Source organism: Mandrillus leucophaeus, unplaced genomic scaffold (assembly GCF_000951045.1).
Source record: "Mandrillus leucophaeus isolate KB7577 unplaced genomic scaffold, Mleu.le_1.0 Scaffold61, whole genome shotgun sequence".
NCBI lineage: Eukaryota > Metazoa > Chordata > Mammalia > Primates > Cercopithecidae > Mandrillus > Mandrillus leucophaeus.
The window spans coordinates 937,438-957,923 of NW_012106586.1; the positions used below are offsets into that span (position 1 = coordinate 937,438).

At 39.3% G+C, this 20,486-nt stretch overlaps 1 protein-coding gene across 1 annotated transcript in view; it reads right to left on the reverse strand.

The window, feature by feature from the left end:
• The window catches only part of MIPEP (mitochondrial intermediate peptidase), a 151,771-nt gene that overhangs the window by 65,433 nt on the left and 65,852 nt on the right, over positions 1–20,486 (reverse strand). The window contains exons 15-16 of the mRNA XM_011999931.1: positions 8,174–8,248; positions 4,965–5,084 (exon numbers count right to left, since the gene is read on the reverse strand). Of these exons, the coding sequence (XP_011855321.1) occupies positions 4,965–5,084; positions 8,174–8,248 (195 nt within the window). The remainder of the gene's footprint in view (positions 1–4,964; positions 5,085–8,173; positions 8,249–20,486) is intronic.

Consider the following 20,486-nt stretch of genomic DNA (forward strand, 5'->3'; position numbering starts at 1 on the left):
AAAGAAGTGCTAATATAGACACATGCAAAATCACTGTCTAAAAGTTTATATCAGATTATGTACCTACATTTTTATCAACTCTATAAGCATTATAAATACTCTTTGTTGTTTATATTTTCCTTTTCTCATTGTTTAATTTGGGGGAATAAAAGGATTCATTTCAGAGAAACAATTTCTGGAGACAAGTTTACAGGGGGACACTGTCACTCTTTGGCCTGCAAGGGAAGGCGCTACAAAGTCATCTTCTATCCGATATGGAAGTTGAAAGCCTTGCGGTCGTCCCATTCCCATGAATCTTGCTCATCATCCCAACCCATACATCCAGTCACCTCCGCTGCACTGATTATGCCTTCTGCACTGTTCTCAGGTCCATTTCAATCTTCCGCTCCCCACAGTCACTGTTCTAGTTTGAGCCACCAGTAGCTTTGCCAAGGTCCGTTGTTCTTGGCATACCCCATACCTTGTAGCCCAAATCACCTTTTAACCCTTGGAAGTGTTTTCTATCTGCCAAGACTGTATGTCCGCTGTTAGTAGAAAGAATGACAAAGTCATCAACCATGTACCCACCAATCAGTCTAAGAAAATATTTCTAAGACTCCTGTGAACCCACTCCTGTGAATTCTGTGCTTGTAATTCCCTCACTTTTCTTTATAGTCTAAACACATACGTATTTCTCTGACAATGTACTGCTTAGTTTTCCATCACTCTGAACTTTCTATAAATGCACTGGTTTGATTCATCTGGTATTCATTTATTTCACTTTACCTTATGCTTGTTAGGCTCATCAACTGTAGCCCTCAATTTCCATAGCTGAACAGTATGCCAGCTGTATGAACCAATTGTTTATCCATTTCTCTGATGACAATCACTTGGGTTCTTCCCAGAATCCTCCCCCTCACCTTTTTTTTAACTTTTTACAAACAGTGCTGTTATAAACCCTCCTATTTTTCATGCCTGGTGCAGAAAAGTACACCTGGTAGAGAAAGTACAACATTTTTTTCCAGGTTATATTAGGAATTGAATGGCTGGGTCCCAGGGTAGTCCACATTCAGATTTCACAGATCTGTTCTGCAAAGTGGTTATACCAACTTGCTCTCCTAGCTGCAGTGTGTAAGAGTTCCTGTGACTCCACATCCTCGCCAACATCTGCTACTGTCAATTGTTTTATTTTTGCCAAACAAGCGACAGTAAAATATTTTAGGACTATTGTAATGTGGTTTTAATGTGCATTCCCTGATTAATATTTCAGTTATTTTATGTCATTTTTTGCATATCCATGTCTTTTGATCATTCAAAGTAATTTAAAAATATATCTTTTTCCAATGGCCGGGCACGGTGGCTCATACCTGTGATCCTAGCACTTCGGGAAGCTGAAGTGGGCCGATCACTCGAGGTCAGGAGTTCAAGACCAGCCTGGCCAACATGGTGAAACCCTGTCTCTACTAAAAAATTAGCCAGGCATGGTGGTGGGTGCCTGTAATCCCAGATACTCAGGAGGCCGAGGTGAGAGAATCGCTTGAACCCAGGAGGCGAAGGTTGCAGTGAGCTGAGACTGCACCATTGTACTCCAGCCTGGGCAACAGAGCAAGACTCCATCTAAAGGCGGGGGGAAAAAAAAGTAAAGTTTTATGCTATGTGCTTTTTAAGTTTAAATATTGAATTTGTCAGTCTTTTGCTTTATGTTTAATGGCTTTTCCCATTGTATATAGAAGATCCTCAACTTATTTAAGATTTTTTAACTTTAAGATTTTTCAGCTCCACAATGGTGTGAAAGCAATATGCATTCAATAGAAACTGTACTTTGGGCGCCTGAGAATCATTTTGTTTTTCACTTTCAGTACAGTATTCAATAAATTACGTGAGATATTCAACACTTCATTATGAAATAGACTTTGTGTTAGATGAGTTTGCCCAACTGTAGGCTAATATAAGCATTCTGAGCACATTTAGGGTAGGCTACGCTAAGCTATGACATTCAGCAGTGCAGGGGTATTAAATGTATTTTTGACTTATGATAGTTTCAACTTACAATGGGTTATTGGGACTTAACTGCGTCATAAGTTGAGAAGCATCTGTATAAAATATAAGATACTCAGAGTGGGTATAAAAAACACTATCATGGCCAGGCGCAGTGGCTCATGCCTGTAATCTTCAGCCTTGGGAGGCCAAGGCAGGTGGATTATCTGAGGTCGGGAGTTCGAGACCAGCCTGGACGACATGGTGAAACCCCGTCTCTACTAAAAATACAAAAATTAGCCAGGCATGGTGGCGGGCACCTGCAATCCCAGCTACTCAGGAGGCTGAGGAAGGAGAATTGCTTGAACCCAGGAGGCAGAGGTTGCAGTGAGCCAATATTGCGCCATTGCACTCCAGCCTAGGAGTCAGAGCAAGATTCTATCTCAAAACAACAACAACGACAACAAAAACACTATCAAAAAGAAAAAATTCTTTTGTATTATCTTCTAAAATTTAAAGCTTTACTTTTCACACCTTGGTCTTTAACTCGATTCTTTTGTGTGCAGCGTGATACAGAGGTGCATTTTTTTCCCATATAGATGATCAATCACTACAACACCATTTAAAAAAACTGTTCCCTCTTCACCCAGTGATCTACAGTGTCACTCAACCTATGTTCGAGAGTCTATTAACTTGCTGAGTCTGCCTTTGGGCCCTCCCTCCTGTTCCACTGCTATCTGTGCATCCCCACACCAGCGTCAGGCTGTGTTCACTCCTGCAGCTTTATCTGAATCCTGAGTGGTCAAGTCCACCAACTTGCTCTTGGGAATGTTAGAGGTTTGATGAATGAATTGACAGACAAATGAAGAAATGCAGAAGTTTCTAAGTAGGAAGAGTAGGCTATTTGTACAAATCTAAACAAACTCTCAGACACTTTTTTAAAAAGGCAAGCCTTAAAATAATGGATTTTTTCCTCTAAACATAGCTATGCTTCCTTTAAAGACCTCTTAAAACAGTTTACACAAAGAGCAAGCGATGGCTACCGAAAATGAATTGTGGAGCTAATCCCAGGAAAGAGATACATCTTTCTATTTTCTCAAAAGGAATTAGGACAAGGCACATGGACTTAGCATCACTCTTCCTTTCAAATTAAGTGATTTATGGATTGTTGATTCAGAATTTGCTTGCCACTAATACTTCATCTTAGTATGTTAAATGATTACAGAGAAGAAATCTGGATGGTAAGGAAGCTGAGTTTTCTTTTAAAGAGAGACATAGTGACTTTATTGTAAGACCTATGATAAAAAAAAAGGGCAGAGGGCAAGCAACTCAGTCAAATTGAAGTTTTGCAGCTTTGGCAAGCATCCCAGTTTTCCTAATGTTAGTCTTCCTAGGACTTTACTACTTACTGGTCATGAAGTTGAACTCATATCCACAAAGAGTATAAGATGAGAACAAAAACATACAAGCCCAAAAGCAGGTGAATCAGGCAATGCTCTGTGAACTGGAAAATGCTAGTAAAATCTAGGCAATTGCTATTATTTATTCCATGAATAAATAGTTAAGACTATTCTTATCACTATAAATTTTCACTAATACAGATAATCAAGAGCTCGGCAGTAGAAAGTATTACAACAGTAAATTACATGTAAGATTAAAAACAGTTAGTATGACTGACATTATATACCTGTAGCAGATAATTAAGGTTCTAAGCCAATCGAAAACTAATGACAAGAGGTATTACAAAATACCCTGTTGCTTCACTTGTCTGGTAAATATGATCTTTTCCCATGCATATTTGAGCATTAGGACCTGAAGATTTACTGGACAATTGTAGTTTATTGATTAACTTAACCTCTTAGCACAATGAATTCTGCTATCCAATCTTACAGCAAATAAAACCACTTGACATTTATTCTGCTTTTTATAGTTTACAAAACACTTCCAAGTTAGCTATCTTCCTGTTAGACCAACTAGGCTAGAAGGACATAAACCTGAACCTACTGGTAGTTTTCAAACCATTTGGTCTGGGGAGATTGCCAGAGAATGAAAGGAACCAGAAAAACACAGAGCTGAGAAGTGGAAAGAGAGAGAAACATTTCTAACAATATTGTGGGAGACCTAAATCCAACTTACTTGAAACACCCCTATACCCCTGCACCTTTCAGTTATAAGACTCAATAAATTCCCTTTTCTGTTTAAGTCCGTGTGAACTGCGTTTCTATCACTTGCACCTGAGAAAGGCCTGGGTGACGTTAAGTCAGTCACGTAACTGCACCGAGAATCACATGTTAACGGCACCAGGAGTCACAGTGTTCAGCTGCTCCTCACAGGAGCCTCTGAGGGATGAATAAAGCCCGTTTGTTTTGGACCCCAGTACAATCACTTAACTACCTAGATGATCTCAGACAGGACATAATAACGTGTATGTGCCTCCAAATGAGCCCCAAATACTAGGATATTATTTAATTCGTAAGGTTATTTTGAAAGCTAAATCAGAGATCTTTTCCCAAAGGAATTAGACAGAGTCTGGCGCCTAGAATCCAATAAATGGTAACATTACTCCTGCTCTCTCTCCTGACGAGGTACTCAAGAAGATAAGATATGTAAAGCATCTATTATAATTCCTAGTACAATGTAAGATACTCAATCCACGTTAATTCTCTTAGCAATGATGATGATTCAGGATTGGTAATCACATTCATCACTATTTTTCACATTATAGAAAAGTAACTAAAAAGAAGAATACAGACCAACTCCAATGGCCTTTTTAACCCCCACATTTCCAGAAAGGTAGAAAAACACTGCTGGAGGGCAGAAAATAAGAACATATAAATGGGTAGTTGGAAATATTAAATGAGCCAGGCAATTTCTAGCATTTGCACCATGTGAAGCCTCAACATAAATGCAGGGATTTCAAGTTCTCCAAAGGGGAAGGTAATTACAAGCTACAGAAGTAATAGCAGAACCACTCAGTACACACAACAGAAGCCAAATGCTGGACTCACAGTATTTGGAACATATGGTAGGCCATAGAATTTCTCTTGTGTTTCCTTGAGAATGTCTGTGGTTGAATTCCTCAGGGGATGCTTCCCATGGTAGATTTGATCCAGAGCGGCATAAAAGACCTAGATAGATAAAAACATCTACTTAGTTTTGGTCGTCCATCCTCACATCAAGATGTGGTAGACCAAAGATGCTGTAAGTGCACCAGAACAACAGTTACCAATCACAGTTTAAAACAGTCACAAAAATAAACGTATATGGTTTGAAATGTATTTCATACCACATTTAAGACCATGCTAAAGATTAAAAGGAATGCTCTCAACCTTTTCATAAATATTAAAGAATTTTGAACCATACCCATAAGATACTCTTTATGTACAATGTGGCAAATTAAATATGTGACATGGGAATTTTGCCAAAATATATGTAGACAGAAATGTACAAAACCAGTTACAACTTTTGACCCGCTGGATCTAACAAGGTCTGTTTGGTTTCCTCCTGGAATCCTGATATATCTTAAATGAGAGAAATGAAATGGTCAGAATTCTAGTTTTGTGATGAAAGGTAAAAGAAAATTAAATAGGTGTGGTGGGGGTAGAGAAAGAAATAGCAATGCAGCATCTGGTGAGTACAGATGTATCGAAGAATTCTGATGCAGCTGTTGGAGAGGTTGGAACTAGACTCCCACACCTGGTGTCAGGAAGTACAAAGGAAGCAGCTGCTGTACAGGGAGGGCTCAGCTAGATGACCAGGGAAAAGGAGCGCTCTCCTCTGAGTGGAGGATATAGGCCTTGAAACACAGTGGGAGAATAAAGCATTAAAGAGAGTTTGGACATGAAATCTGCTGTTTACAAAGTACTCAAAACTAAATTTTGCAAAGAAATCTAAAATAAACATAACGCATTTTTTCACGACAACATTTGACTCAAGTATTGTTTTTGAACACTGACTTGAACATTTGCCTTCATGCAGGCAAGTAGAAAATGCTTTATTTTAAAGGACAAATTTTGACATGCAATTATGCTTCTGATATGTATCTTTGTGATTCAGAAATGGGATTTGTAGAGAATGTGCAGCTGTTGACTTGAAAGAAGTGAGGATTAGTTTGGTTAAAAGAAAAAATTTAAATGATCTCTAGCTTCTGGCTGCATCCAGATATAGAATTATGGTTCTAAATTATAAAGTTAAGTTTAAACCTTCCCTAGAAAAATACAGACATTTCCTAAATATAAATATTGCTTTCTTCTAACTGGTAATCTAAATATATAGCTAAATATAGCTCTTTCAATTCTACATTTTATAATGAGTAACAATGCCTAAAGATAATCAGAGAGGCCAAAATTACTCAACATCTTACCTATATTCTAACAGAGTAAATTATCAGGAACTGAAACTCTTACATTCTAACTTCAACTGAGGTGTTATTTTGCCCCAATGTATAAATAAATCAGAATTCAGAAGTTTCATTTCTTCAATTATGCCTTTTACAAATGATATAAACATGGGGTAACTTTTTTGAATTATAAAAACAGAGCAAAATAAATTAAATGTGAAAACAGAGTAAAATAAATTAAATGTGCATTATTTTTATGTTTATTTGCTGATAAACTAAACAATTCCAAAGAGATGAGCCTATCTACCCAACCAGGGAGTCATGCATTCCTGGGACCAAGAAACTTACTGAAAGAAAGTAAAAATAAAGAGCCTACTTTTAAAACAATAATTTTAAAAAATGTACAGTTTTAAAAACACTGTTTATGTCCCCAAGGGAAGTTGAAACAATTCACTTCCTTTCGACCTTTGTCTCCACTGTCCAGGTGTAATACAAAAGCTGAACCCAGGCAGCTCCTCTACCAGGACTTTGTCTCCCTCTGTCCCTAGGGGTCTATTGTTTTTGGAGGGAAGAGGAGGGAAAGTTGGTTTTCCATTTTAAAAGAAAATTATTAGAACAATTTTTCAAGAAGAAAGCCACAAAACAGACTTTTGAAAGCCAGGCCTTCTACTAAAGATACCAGCAAACAAGACTTTTGCCAGCCAAGTAATGTTAATTTTTAAAAATAATTCAGAAATCCTTTAAAAATTATATTGATATGAATAGATATTGAGTAAGGTAAAGCAAATATAGATTCATGGTTTTGTCTATATAATAGATTTCCTTCATTGAAACACGGATTTCATGTTTCAAGGTACAGAAAAACAGAGCACATTCATTACCTTCTAGGGACTGAATTTTACAAAACCATAAAGCAATTAAATAGTGGTTACTTTGTTAAACAGGTAACTGAATCATCATAAAGTGAATATTGCCTAAGATGAAAGATGGGTGTTTAGGGTATTTACATAACTCTCAAGATCTGAAGAGGAGTGAGAATTCCATAAACAATCTCAGTCATTACAAACATCTACATACACATCTGGTGTCATGCAGACCTGGCATCCAGATGGTTCATGAAAGTTTACTAGCCTTCATCTCGAAACCTGGGAAGTTGGTTTTGAATATTATCTAAAACTAACAGCAATTACTATCTAAACTTCAAACCTAAGAAGACAAAAATTTTAAAAAGATACAGAATGAATAAACATATATATATATATATATATATAAAAAAATTAAGTTTGAGCCTTAATTTAGCTGGTAAAATGTGTGATTTAGAAGAAGTCATGTAATTTTTCTAAGCTTTCATTTTTTCCCAACTGAAAATGGGAAATAGTCTTTTTTTTTTTTTTTGAGACAGAGTCTCGCTCTGTTGCCCAGGCTAGAGTGCAGTGGCAAGATCTCAGCTCACGGCAACCTCCACCTCCCAGGTTCAAGCGATTCTCCTGCTTCAGCCTCTTGAGTAGCTGGGATTACAAGCACGCACCACCATGCCCAGCTAATTTTTGTATTTTTAGTAGAGACAGGGTTTCACCGTGTTGGTCAGGCTGATCTCAAACTCCTGACCTCACAATCCACCCACCTCGGCCTCCCAAAGTGCTGGGATTACAGGTGTGAGCCACCGTGCCTGGTCAGGAAATAATTTTATTCAATGCCTACTTCATAAGGGCAGTGTGAGGACTAAATGAGTCAATTTTGGTCAAGTTCTTTGAACTCAGATGAAAGATGTTTTAGAAGCATAATTATTATAATAAATAGGTATCATTGGCAAGAATTTAAAGTTAGATATGTATTTGGGATAATGACTCCGGAAAACTTCAGAACCAAGGTACATACCTGAAGTTGCATATCAGCTGCAGCACAAACCTTTTTAGATTCACAAAGACGAGACACCATATTTTTTGGCAGTGGCTTGATAAAACAAAAGAATATATATGTGAATGAACTGCTTAATAAGTCACTGCACTATGTACATTATACTTACGAGTCAGGAAATTTAAAAATAACATCAAATGTAAAATGAGTAATAGAATTTCATTACAGTTTTAAAATAATAACTTTAAATATTTTAGTTGGCAAGACAACATGAATAAAGACATTGTTTAATTTCAAAAAGTGGTAATTGTCAAATAAGGGTTTGTACATGAAAATACAGGATTATGTGGAACTAAGACATGGGCGCCGATCTTTAAAAATATATTTAAAACCTCAAAGGAAATACTTTTTCTGTTCCTTTGCTATCAGTGAGAGCCTGTTCAAATACTCTCTCGGCTTTTAAAGTGCATATAATAACTGACAATAGGACTAAAACATGAAAATGTCAAGAAATAAATGGTAATTCGTGGTGTCAGCCAGCGTTAAAGCTAAACTGACATCCTAACAAACAGTCATAATAATGAAATGCAGATTATTTTCTTTTCCAACCTAAAAGAACTGTAGAGCTTGGACACTTAATGTCCATGTGTGATTTAAGGCTTTCTTTTTGAGACGAATTAGGCCTAACCCCATAAAATACAGATCCTCTTAGAAATAAATTAATAATGTAGTTGAACAAGAACTTTGCTCAATCTTACTCTACTTTAAAATAATTAATCCTTGTGTTTATTAAATAAAGATATTGATTTACAACCCAATTAAGCTTAAAGCCCCTCTAAAGAGAAGCACATTATATAAAGACCAATGGTAAGTTACTCAGTGGTATGGTCGTATAAATTAACCACCCGTGAACGAGAACGTGGGCTGTCTGCTGGAAGTGGAAACTAGCCACTGCTTTGCAGGAGTCTACTCCCAGGGCCTAGACCCGTGCCTGGAGCCAGCAGACACTCACGAAAGATTTGGGAAGGAAAGAACTGCTACCAAATGGCTTCTTAAGTGAAAGACGTAGAATCTGCTGACTGCTCAGATGACAAACCTACAGCCTTTTTCTCTTTCCATTTGGCAGCAAGCAAAGTAAACTAGGCAGAAAATACGATTTTTTTTTAACGAGCTAAGACACAGATGAGAGTAAGCTACATAGTGTGAATTCCGGTACAGGTCGCAGGCCTGGGGCTTTCTGACACCGGGGCACTCATCTTATATCAAACAGTATTTCCTCAAACAGGATTTTTAAAAGTCAGGATTTAGTTAAGTCATGTCCGCCAACAGATTGCGTCAAAATGTTCACATTTCTTTAAACTTAACTTTATATCTTTATTTTTATGTCGTGGACAGGATTCATGCTACATTTAAAAGATTTTTCATGCTTCACCAAGTTTTAATACTTTTTACAAAAAAAGTGTATGTGGAAGGATGACACTGAAACCACCTTTGCAGAATGTAAGTAATAAGAGAAGTCTAACGTGACCAACTCCACCCTGCTTCTAACCTCTCAGGCTACATTGCCTTGAGCTTATTCTAGTGCGGAGGCCAAGATAACCGTAAGAAAAAATTGGTTTATAGTTAAACTTTGAGGCTAGAAAACCTGACCTTCCTGCTTGTTTGGGGACTGAAGCCACATTCCTAAGGCTGGATTCGAATTATGGTGGGGCCTGGACTTCGTTTGCTACACACTTAAACAATCACGGGCCACTGCTAAGCTTGCTTTTCTCTAAGCTGCTCACTACCAGTCACACAGTCAGAAGCTATAAGCCTTGTAACTTCCCAACTACTCCCGTAGATAACACCACTATTGTGGAACCTAAAGGACTGCTCTCCGAGATATTTTTCAGATTTAGCATTTCCACAAACCAAGAGATGCTACCTGGTCCTGAGGCCCAACCCCCAACCAGGAACGGACTCAGCTGTGCAGTTTAGACACTCCTGTGATTTCCATCCACAGCCTATCAACTGTTTCAGTTCCCCAGGCCCCTGCCTGACAAAGAGTCTTTAAAAACTCTAGCCTCCCAGTTCTCAGGGAGGTGGATTTGAGAAATGCCTTCTGTTTTCCACTTAGCTGGCCCTGCTATGATTAAACTGCTTCTTTGTTGCAATATTTGCTGTTCTCAGTGCATTCGCTTTTTGGGCAGTGGGCAAGAAGACGCCATCCAGCTGTGACAGTATTTAACTGTCCTCACTTCACTAACACACACGAAGACCACGAGCCGTGACAGTATTTCCTCAATTAACTAACACGCACGAAGACCACGAGCCGTGACAGTATTTCCTCACTTAACTGACACGCACGAAGACCACGAGCCGTGACAGTATTTCCTCACTTAACACGCGTGAACACCACAAGCCGTGACAGTATTTCCTCATTTAACTAACACGCACGAAGACCACGAGCCGTGACAGTATTTCCTCATTTAACTAACACGCACGAAGACCACGAGCCGTGACAGTATTTCCTCAATTAACTAACACGCACGAAGACCACGAGCCGTGACAGTATTTCCTCACTTAACACACGTGAACACCACAAGCCGTGACAGTATTTCCTCACTTGATTAACACGCGTGAACACCACGAGCCGTGACAGTATTTCCTCACTTAACTAACACGCGTGAACACCACGAGCCGTGACAGTATTTCCTCAACACGCACGAAGACCACGAGCCGTGACAGTATTTCCTCACTTAACTAACACGCGTGAACACCACGAGCCGTGACAGTATTTCCTCACTTAACTAACACATGTGAAGACCACGAGCTGTGACAGTATTTCCTCACTTAACTAACATGCATGAAGACCACGTAAGCAAGCACTGTATTAGGCACAAGGGGCACAAACAGTGGGCAACAGCGGGTGTCTGCCCCCAAAACTTCTCAGCTAGCATTCTCCACGTAAGCGCCAATTCCACAGTTACTAACTGTAATGCGTGCCGGGAAGGAAAGGCCTGTAGGACGGTGTGTGAGCTGTGGCCTTGAAAGGCTTGATAGACGTAGGAGTGAGATTTGCAAAATGAATAGGTGTTAACTAGACAAAAGAAAGATGGGTGGGAAGGGGAAAGAAGCATTTCAGGCAGAAGAAACAGCACATGCAAAGGGTGGGAAAGAACAGGGCTGTTGGCAGAAGGTAGAAGCCAGCAGAGGACGGAAAGGAGGTCCCCATTGGAGAAGCCGGGAAGGTGAGCCACACTGGGTCCCATCTCCACCCTGAGAAATAAAAAAAAGAATTAACTGACTGAACAGACCCCCCGTTGGCCAAAGGGACCCCAGAGAAACCCTGGAAACCGAGTTCTAGACCATGACGGGACGGGCAGTTGGTCGTGCCTCACTCTCCCCCTCCCTCACTCACTGTCATCAGGCTTTCTTCCCTACCAGCAAACCAGACACTGCCTCGAAAAATATATATATACACGTATTTAGAAAAAAACAAAAAAAATGCTACCACTGGAGAAAACCAAGTGAAAGGGACATACGACCTGTCTGCATTTTTGTTTCTGCAACTTTCTGTGAATCTATAACTATTTCAAAATAAAAAGTTAAATACTCCAATTATATATTCAGTGTCTACTATATATTGTAATACAAAGAACATTCACTCGTAAAGAGACACATAAGTAGAGAATAAGTACAATCCTAGTAGAATAGTTCAGAGGACAGAATCATTAACTCATCAAATTACAAATAAAAAATACACTTACACCGTGTGTGTTGTACACAGAAAAGTAAATGTTCTTTTTTAAAAAACCTAGTTTGATTGTTAGTCAACTGGAATAAATGTATTAATTGAAATGAAGTTATATGCTTATTCTCTTAGAAAATACTTGCTTTTCAAAAAATAACACATTTGAAAAAATAAATACCATACAAACTGATTTTCTTTTAAAGTTATATGTAAAGTTATTTTTAAAAAATAAACAATGTCTCAAAATTAAAATTGAAACTTAAAAATGCTTCCTGGTCAAAATTTTCTTCTGTAAATATTGCTTTGCCAGTCGCGGCCATGATAACCAATACTGAATTACAGTGTTCCCTGGTATACATGGGGGAACTGGTTCCGGGACCCCCTAAGGATACCAAGATCTGTAGATGCGCAAGTCCCTGCTGTGAAATGATATGGTATTTGCATACAACCTATGCACATCCTCCTGTATCCTTGAAATCACCTCGTGTGTGTCAAGAGTTGTTATAGTGTATGTTTTAGAAAATAATGACAAGAAAAAAAGTCTGTACATGTTTAGTAAAGACACAACCATCCATTTTTCTTCCCCAATATATATACATATAAATACACATGTATGTATATCTATAAATATATATAAAATATACCTATCTCTCTCAGAAGTAGGGTCTCACTGTGTTGCCCAGGCTGGAGCACAGTGGCACAATCATAACTCACTGCATCCTTGAACTCCTGGGCTCAAAGGTTCTCCCACCTCAGCCAAGATCTCAAGGAGCTAAGACTATAGGCAAAAGCCACTGTGTCCAGCCCCCAAATCATTTCGATCTGCTATTGGTTGAATCCACAGATGCGGAACCCACAGATACAGAAAGTCGACTGTAACTCAATTTTGCTGTAATTCCAAAAGCAATTCAGTCTACAGAGCAGCACAGATGTTTAATATGATTGTCTCCTAAACACAAGAGTCTCACATCTGCTACATTAAAGAAACAGAATTAATGTATCTATGCTGACAGGTAATGAGCAACTATGTATAAATGAAAATGCATTTAGAACACCTAAGCCTTGAATATTATAATTATGTTCATTATATTGAATGGGAAAATTTACCAAACTCTGAGGCATTAGAAGTAACGTTCACCATATTATCAGCTGCATGTTTTACCAGATACTATTTCAATTTCCATAATTTCCAAGGCAGAAAATACTCCCTTCCACCGACCTGTAAATCTCCTATCTTAACACTGACATGTAATTTCTCAGTTCTTCTGAGGATATGGACACGACCATACTTATTAAAAATTGGTCGGGCGCGGTGGCTCAAGCCTGTAATCCCAGCACTTTGGGAGGCCGAGACGGGCGGATCACAAGGTCAGCAGATCGAGACCATCCTGGTTAACACGGTGAAACCCTGTCTCTACTAAAAAATACAAAAAAAAAAGCCGGGCGAGGTGGCGGGCGCCTGTAGTTCCAGCTACTCGGGAGGCCGAGCCAGGAGAATGGCGTAAACCCGGGAGGCGGAGCTTGCAGTGAGCTGAGATCTGGCCACTGCACTCCAGCCTGGGCGACAGAGCGAGACTCCGTCTCAAAAAAAAAAAAAAAAAATTAAAAAGAATCCGAACAGCATATTAAGAATGCTATAAATCAAGAATGTCTATATTAGCTAATTATGGTAAAGAACAACTATGCAAGAAACGTCAGGACTGGAGAGCTCTTTTGGCCTTTCAGGCTGTTTCCAGCATTCTAACTCCTGACCACTGAAACGGCCACTTCACAACATCCAATTAATCCAGAAATACCATTCATTCCATGAACTTAACCATCACAGTAGAACGGAGAGCGGCACCTGCCTTAACACCAAAATCTGCCTGCATTTCAAACTCCCATGATTGCGCTTCACTGTAGCACAGGAAGGAGCATCAGATACAACTGAGTTTGAATCCCAACTGTGCTACTTACCAGCTGAGTGGCATGGATGGTGGGCAACTTACTGAACTTTGTGAAGCCACATTTTCCTCAGCTGCAAAATGTTGATATTATCTTTTCATAGGATGAGAATCAAGCAAGATAATGTGTTTTAAAATTTGAATACGTCAGGTTTAACACAGACAGTGAATAAATGGTAACTGGTATTCCTTACTACTGCTGCACTACATAATACAATCATCATTGACTTGGACAAACTCTGTTTACATTCTACTGTTTTATCTACGTACTCTGCAAATGTGGTCTGTTTCAGTTTTATAAGTTCTCAGAAGACAGGAATTATAGCTCAACAATTTTCTCTCTGTAGCACCTAACAATCGAGTTCTAAATAAAGAACGTACTTTCATAGTTTCCTGATTATTTCTTTTTTTTTTTTTTTTTTTTTTTGAGACAGAGTCTTACTCTGCAGCCCAGGATGGAGTGCAGTGGTGCAATCTTGGCTCACTGCAACCTCTGCCTCCCAGGTTCAAGTGATTCCTCCCACCTCGGCTTCCCAAGTAGCTGGGATTACAAGCATGCACCACCATGCCTAATTTTTGTATAGCAGAGATGGGGTTTTGCCATGTTGGCCGAGCTGGTCTCGAACTCCTGACCTCAGGAGATCCACCTGCCTGGGATTCCCAAACTTGTAATTACAGGCATGAGCCACTGCGCCAGGCACCCCCCGCTTTTTTTTTTTTTTTCCATTTATAAAATAGCCGATTATCTTTAACCCAAAATGTATGCCTCCTCAAATTACCCGGCTTTAGAAGAGGATGCTTTCTCTAACCTGGTAATTAATTTAAGGTTTACCAAAAAAACCCCACAATGAAATAAAGTAATGTGCTACTAATCTATTAATATCTTTGATATTTCAATATTTGCCACAAAACTTGGTCATTAACTCACTTTTTGAAAATATTTTCTCTCACCTTAAGTAGAACTGGTTATCTTATCAAACAATGCGTCAGTTTTTCATCTGCAGGTTCTAGCTCGTATTTAGAAAATACTGGTACTAATCAGAAAATCTCTTCTGATGATCAAACGTATCTCATGCTATAAGTCTAGATAGTTCGGAATTGCAGAGTTTTGAATGAAAAGTCTACTGTAATTATTACTTCTGTTTGTAACATGTCTTTTCTGCCCGGTTGTGTCTTTTCTGCCTGGTTGCGTGTAAGGTTTTCTCTTTATCTTTGGTTTCCAGCAGTTTGACAACAATGTATCCAGGTATATTCTTTTTTTATTATTTACCCTGCTTGGGATTCCTGAAGCTTCTTGGATCTCTGGTGTGCTTTTCATTATTTTTGGCAAGTTCTCAGTTATTATGACGTCGAATATTTCTCTGGCCTTGTTACTGCTCTCTTTTCCTTTCTGGAACTTGAATTGCATATATGTTACACTGGCTGGTATTGTCCCAGGGTTCTTGGAAGCTTGGTTTCGCTTTTGTTTCCCATCCCCTACTCCTTTCCCCTCTATTTCAGTTTAAATAATTTCTACTGACCTTATCTATCTTTAAATTCACTGATTCCTTCCCCAGCTTCATCGAGCGTATGGATGAGCTTCTCAAAGGAATTCTTCGTGTGTGGTATCGTGGCTTTATTTCCTGCACTTGCATTTGAGTGTTTCTTGTGGTTTCCACTTCTCCCTGTCTGTTCATACATGTTATCCATGTTTTCCATCTTACCCTTTAACGGTTAAGCTCCTGACAGACAGTGACTTTGAAGTTATTCTAGTTGTTAGTAATTTTCAAGTCCCTGAGTTTGCTTTTATTGATTGCTTTATCTTGGAGCAGGGAGTCAGGACTTTCTGTTATTCCTGCAGCAACAGCCAATCACTTCCTACAACATGGAGGAGGCCTGTCTGCTTTCCCACCCTGCTCTCAAGAGCACCCAGAGGAGGCCGACAGAAAATGGCCTACAAGTGAATGCTAACTCCTCCAGCATCAGGGCCCTCAGGTATTCCAGACTGATATTCCAGTCTCCACTGGGTCTCTACCAATTTGCAAAAGTGTTACTGATCTCTTCTTAACAGATGTATGGCAGTCAGCCTTTCCACCCACGATCTGCCACAGGTGAGCCATCTGTATCTCTGGATTTAGACACCTCCAGGGCCGAGACCTCAGCTTCCCTATGAGCTTTGGAAAAGTTAGCATTCTACCTGCCTTTTCCTGGAGGAAGGTCGGTTGCCAGCAGTGCTCTTTCGAGCTTTCTGCAGCCTAGGTGGATGGGCAAGTTCCAAACAGTTCAGACTTTCATTAAGTAGTATCATTTCGGCTTAGCCTCCAAAGGAGAAAAACCAAACCAAACCAAATACAAAGGCAGAAAAGCTTTACAAAAGGTGAACTATCCTTTTAAGTCAGGAATTAGACATCATCAGAGACTATCATGAAGAAACCTGTAAAGCTTTGGCACGTATGATAGACAGCATAGCTGAGTACTGTCTCAAGCAGCTGGATCAGTCGAGTGAGAATCCCCCTTTCCCCACCTTAGTAATTTTTTATCTCCAACTCCCTCCACTCGCTCGCTCCTTGGCTACAAATCTCCACTGTTCCTTGTTGTATTTAGAGTTGGGCAGAGTCTCTCCCCTACTACTAAACCTTACTGCAGTAGCCCCCCGATAGAGTCTGCCTTACTGTTCTTTAATAACGTTCATGAATAATTTTTCCTGTAACAAGAACAACAATAAAACATCATCCTCTGCCCTCAAAAGCATTAAAATTCCGATACCTGCATCACAAGAAGGTGGAGGGTGTGATGCATGCTGCAGGTGTGTAACTTCCGGCTTGTTGATTCACTTTCAATTTGTTTTTGTACCCCTCAAAATTCGATCCTGTGATTAAGGTACGCTGCCCCTTGATGGCAAAGGCACTTCTATCCAAATTTATTTTACTGATACTTTGACAAGTTCCCCCACAAAAGGATCAGTAAACATTCAGTGTTTACTGAATGAACACTTAATAAAACAATAAAACATTCAGTGAATATAATTTATATGTTTAATACACAATTAGTATATGATTGATACATAAGGAAGTTAGATAAAGAAAAATGAAAGCAGAAAAATAAAATGAGGTCAGAACTGAGGTTAGGCACATTAAAACATGTTTCCTATAATTCCACGTCATTTTCACAGTTGGGCCATACATTTAGTTCTGGGTTTTGCAGTGGGCTAAGCAGTGTTAAAAGAAAAACTTTGGACAAATTAAATGTAACAGAGTTTGACTAGGCACAGTGGCTTACTCCTGTAATTCCAGCACTTTGGAAGGCTAAGGCAGGCTGATCACTTGAGGTCAGGAGTTCGAGGCCAGTCTGGCCAACATGATGAAACCCTATATCTACTAAAAAAAAGAAAAAAAAATTAGCCAGGCTTGGTGTGCGGTGCCTGTAATCCCAGCTACTCAGGAGGCTGAGGCATGAGAATCACTGGAACACAGGAGGTAGAGGATGCAGTGAGCCAAGATCGCACCACTGCACTCCAGCCTGGGTGACAGAGCAAGACTCTGTCTCAAAAATAAATGAATGAATGAATGAATGAATAAATAAATAAATTTAACAGAGTTAAGCAGAGCAAAGGACACTTTGAAAATTGGGCAGTCCTTGGAGCCACAATAGGTTCAGAGACTCACGAGCTGCCATATGGTCTGACAATATTTATGGACAGAAAAAGGAAAACGACCTGCAGAAAACAGATGTGAGGTACAGAAACAGCTGGGTTGGTTACGGCCCACATTTGCCTTATTTGAACAAGGTCTGAACAGCCTGTGATTGGCTGAAACTCTGTGACTGGTACAAGGGCAGGTTACAGGCTGTTTATACCTCTAGTGAGGTTAGAGTTCACTATGTATGGAGAAATCTTTAAGCCTCATTTAAGATACATAAGGCAGCTTTACGCTAAATGTAACAGCGGAGAAGGAAATTCAATGATGTGCCTCATTCTAATTCCTGTGAGTACTGGTCTAGATCCCTTACCTGAAATTCCATAATCCGTAAACGTCTGAAGACTGGAAAGTTTTCATAAATTTGACCAAAAAAACATTAGATGGCAAGACCTGACATGGGCAAATGTGAAGTTTGTAAAGTATTTATCTTTTAAAAATATTTACCCTTACACTTTGTGAATATGCAGAAATAGGAATGTGTTTCACTACTGGGTACTTTACCAGAACGAGCTAGGTTTATTCATTCCTTTTACTTCAATAGCCACAGTATACGGTTAAACAAAAATTATGGGAGGCCATTGTTTTACACGGAGCTCCTACACCAGGCCCCAAAAGACAAAAACAAACCAAATGGAGTCACTCATGCTAAATGCCACATAATCAAACCGAAGTTTTAGAGAAGCGGACAGATCCCATACAGTCCGGTGCTTCCTGAAAATAGGAGATCGCAGTCTAGCTGAGTCGCTGTAATACGGAAGCTCCCTTTGCTTTAACGCTTAAAGAGGAACCTGATGCTAATCAACCGGCTTTTTTTTCTAGTGTTCTCACCTTATAAAACCTTGTTCTCACCTTATAAAACCCACTGTTCTGCTATTGCCCAGGGGGAGCTTTCAGTCTGTTTTGTAGAATAGAGGCTGCCCAATTCATGAACCACATATAAAAGTAAAATAGATCTATAACCAAATTTGCTGTAATTTTTTATTTGATAAACCATATTAATTTTCTAAAAATCCAGAAAATTCTGAATTCCAAAACAGCTAAACCCAAAGTTTTAGATAGAGAACTATAAATCTCTATGTGTTATATATTTGGTCCGAAATAGAGCATAAATTCTCCACTTTTTATTTAAAAAAAAAAAAAAAAAAAAAAAAACAGAAAAAAAGCCAGACACGGTGGCTCACACCTGTGATCCCAGCACTTTGGGAGGCCAAGGCCAGTGGTTCACCTGAAGTCAGGAGTTTGAGACCAGCCTTGCCAACATGGTGAAACCCCATCTCTACTAGAAATACAAAAATTAGCCAGGTGTGGTGGCATGCACCTGTAATCCTAGCTACTTGGGAGGCTGAGGGAGGAGAATTGCTTGAACCCAGGAGGCGGAGGTTGCAGTGAGTCGAGATTGCGTCACTGCACTCCAGCCTGGGTGACAAGAGGGAGACTCCATCTCAAAAAAAAAAAAAAGAAAAAAAACCTCCTTTCGTTCCAAGTGTTCCACACACAGTATATTGTACATGTCTTCCCAAAGAGGTTTACAGATGTGTCATTTAAAAAGTGAGTTAAGTGTGAGAAACTCTTTGAGCACTCTGAAATTTGTATCTATAGAATCCTGCTGAGAGAAGTTACTTGGCCCTCACTTGACATTGTCCAACTCTCGTGCTTGTGTTGACTGAACAGAGGCCCTGCCTGTGGTAGAAGAGCCAACAATAAAAGCAGGTCAGACTGTCTAGGAAATTCACTCAAGTAAACACCTTTCTTGAGGATTCCAGTTATTAGCATATTAAATTATATGTAGTCCTCCCTTTACATATAGAAACCCACTTAATGCTACATCCATTTTCCAAAATTATTTGAGCATAGACCACCCATCGCCTCCACCTCATACATCTTTATAATCAGGTGATTCAATATGTAGAACATTGGCTGGAAAATGACTTGGTAAAGCAATTAAATGTAAACTTTCACTAATAAAAGAAAGAATTCTTATAAATAAAACATTTTAACAAAATAAAGGAATAAATACAGCTATTATTCTGGCTATCTAATGCTTCTTTCCAGTCTTATATTTACACCCACTTTATTAGAAAGCGCCTCTTCAGCTCTTCTCCATTGCACCTGGTTCTGCCTCTCCCAGGCCAGCACAGCCCCCAGGCATTCTGGGAACTTGTCTGCAGGGTGTCCTGCCGCTCTGGCGCCTGAGCCGGTTCCACTGCCCCATCAGAGTGTGCATTTCTAAGAAATGCAAGTTGACGGAGCTCATGAAAGCACACTAATTTGCCTTTCTTTATGGCCAGGGAACAAATGGATAGAGCACAGAAGATGCCATACGTTCTGGTCTCTTCAATGCATTAGCAGATCCACAAAACTCCTTCTGATTTCTCTGCTCCAAAACAGAAGAAAAATAGCCAGCATCCAACACTGCCTCCATACCGAAAAACGCCAAATAATACCAACCGCAAGCTCCACATTTCCCTCCTGCAACACTTTCTTTTTCCACAGTAAAGAGGGAGATTTCCACTCTGTTATTTTTTTCAAGTATCACCTATCAACTATTATTTTTATGGAGACATTTTATTGAAATAGTAAATCTAGTTATAACCTCAATAAACCTTTGCAATCTGCAACCTTTACAAACTATCTTACTATAGAGTTGTTCAGAAACAGTTTTCTTAAAAATCTGTATCCCTTAACAAATGCAGACTATTTTAAACATGGCTTGAGAATTTATGTTAATGTGAATTTATTTCAAAGTAATTTTTACTGAGTGAACTTTATACTTCAGATAATTTATGCTCCTTCCCAGTTTCTTTCATAAAAATATCTGCAGATTTTTTTTTTTGTCACTATAGAATCCCACCGAGTGCAAATGAGCCCTGGTTTGAAGCTGGCTGCCTCCTGTGCTTACTAAATGGGCTGTCAGAGAAGACAGAGCAAGAAAAGCAGGTAAGACCTGTCACAGAGACTCTCTGGGCTCATCCTCACCGAGC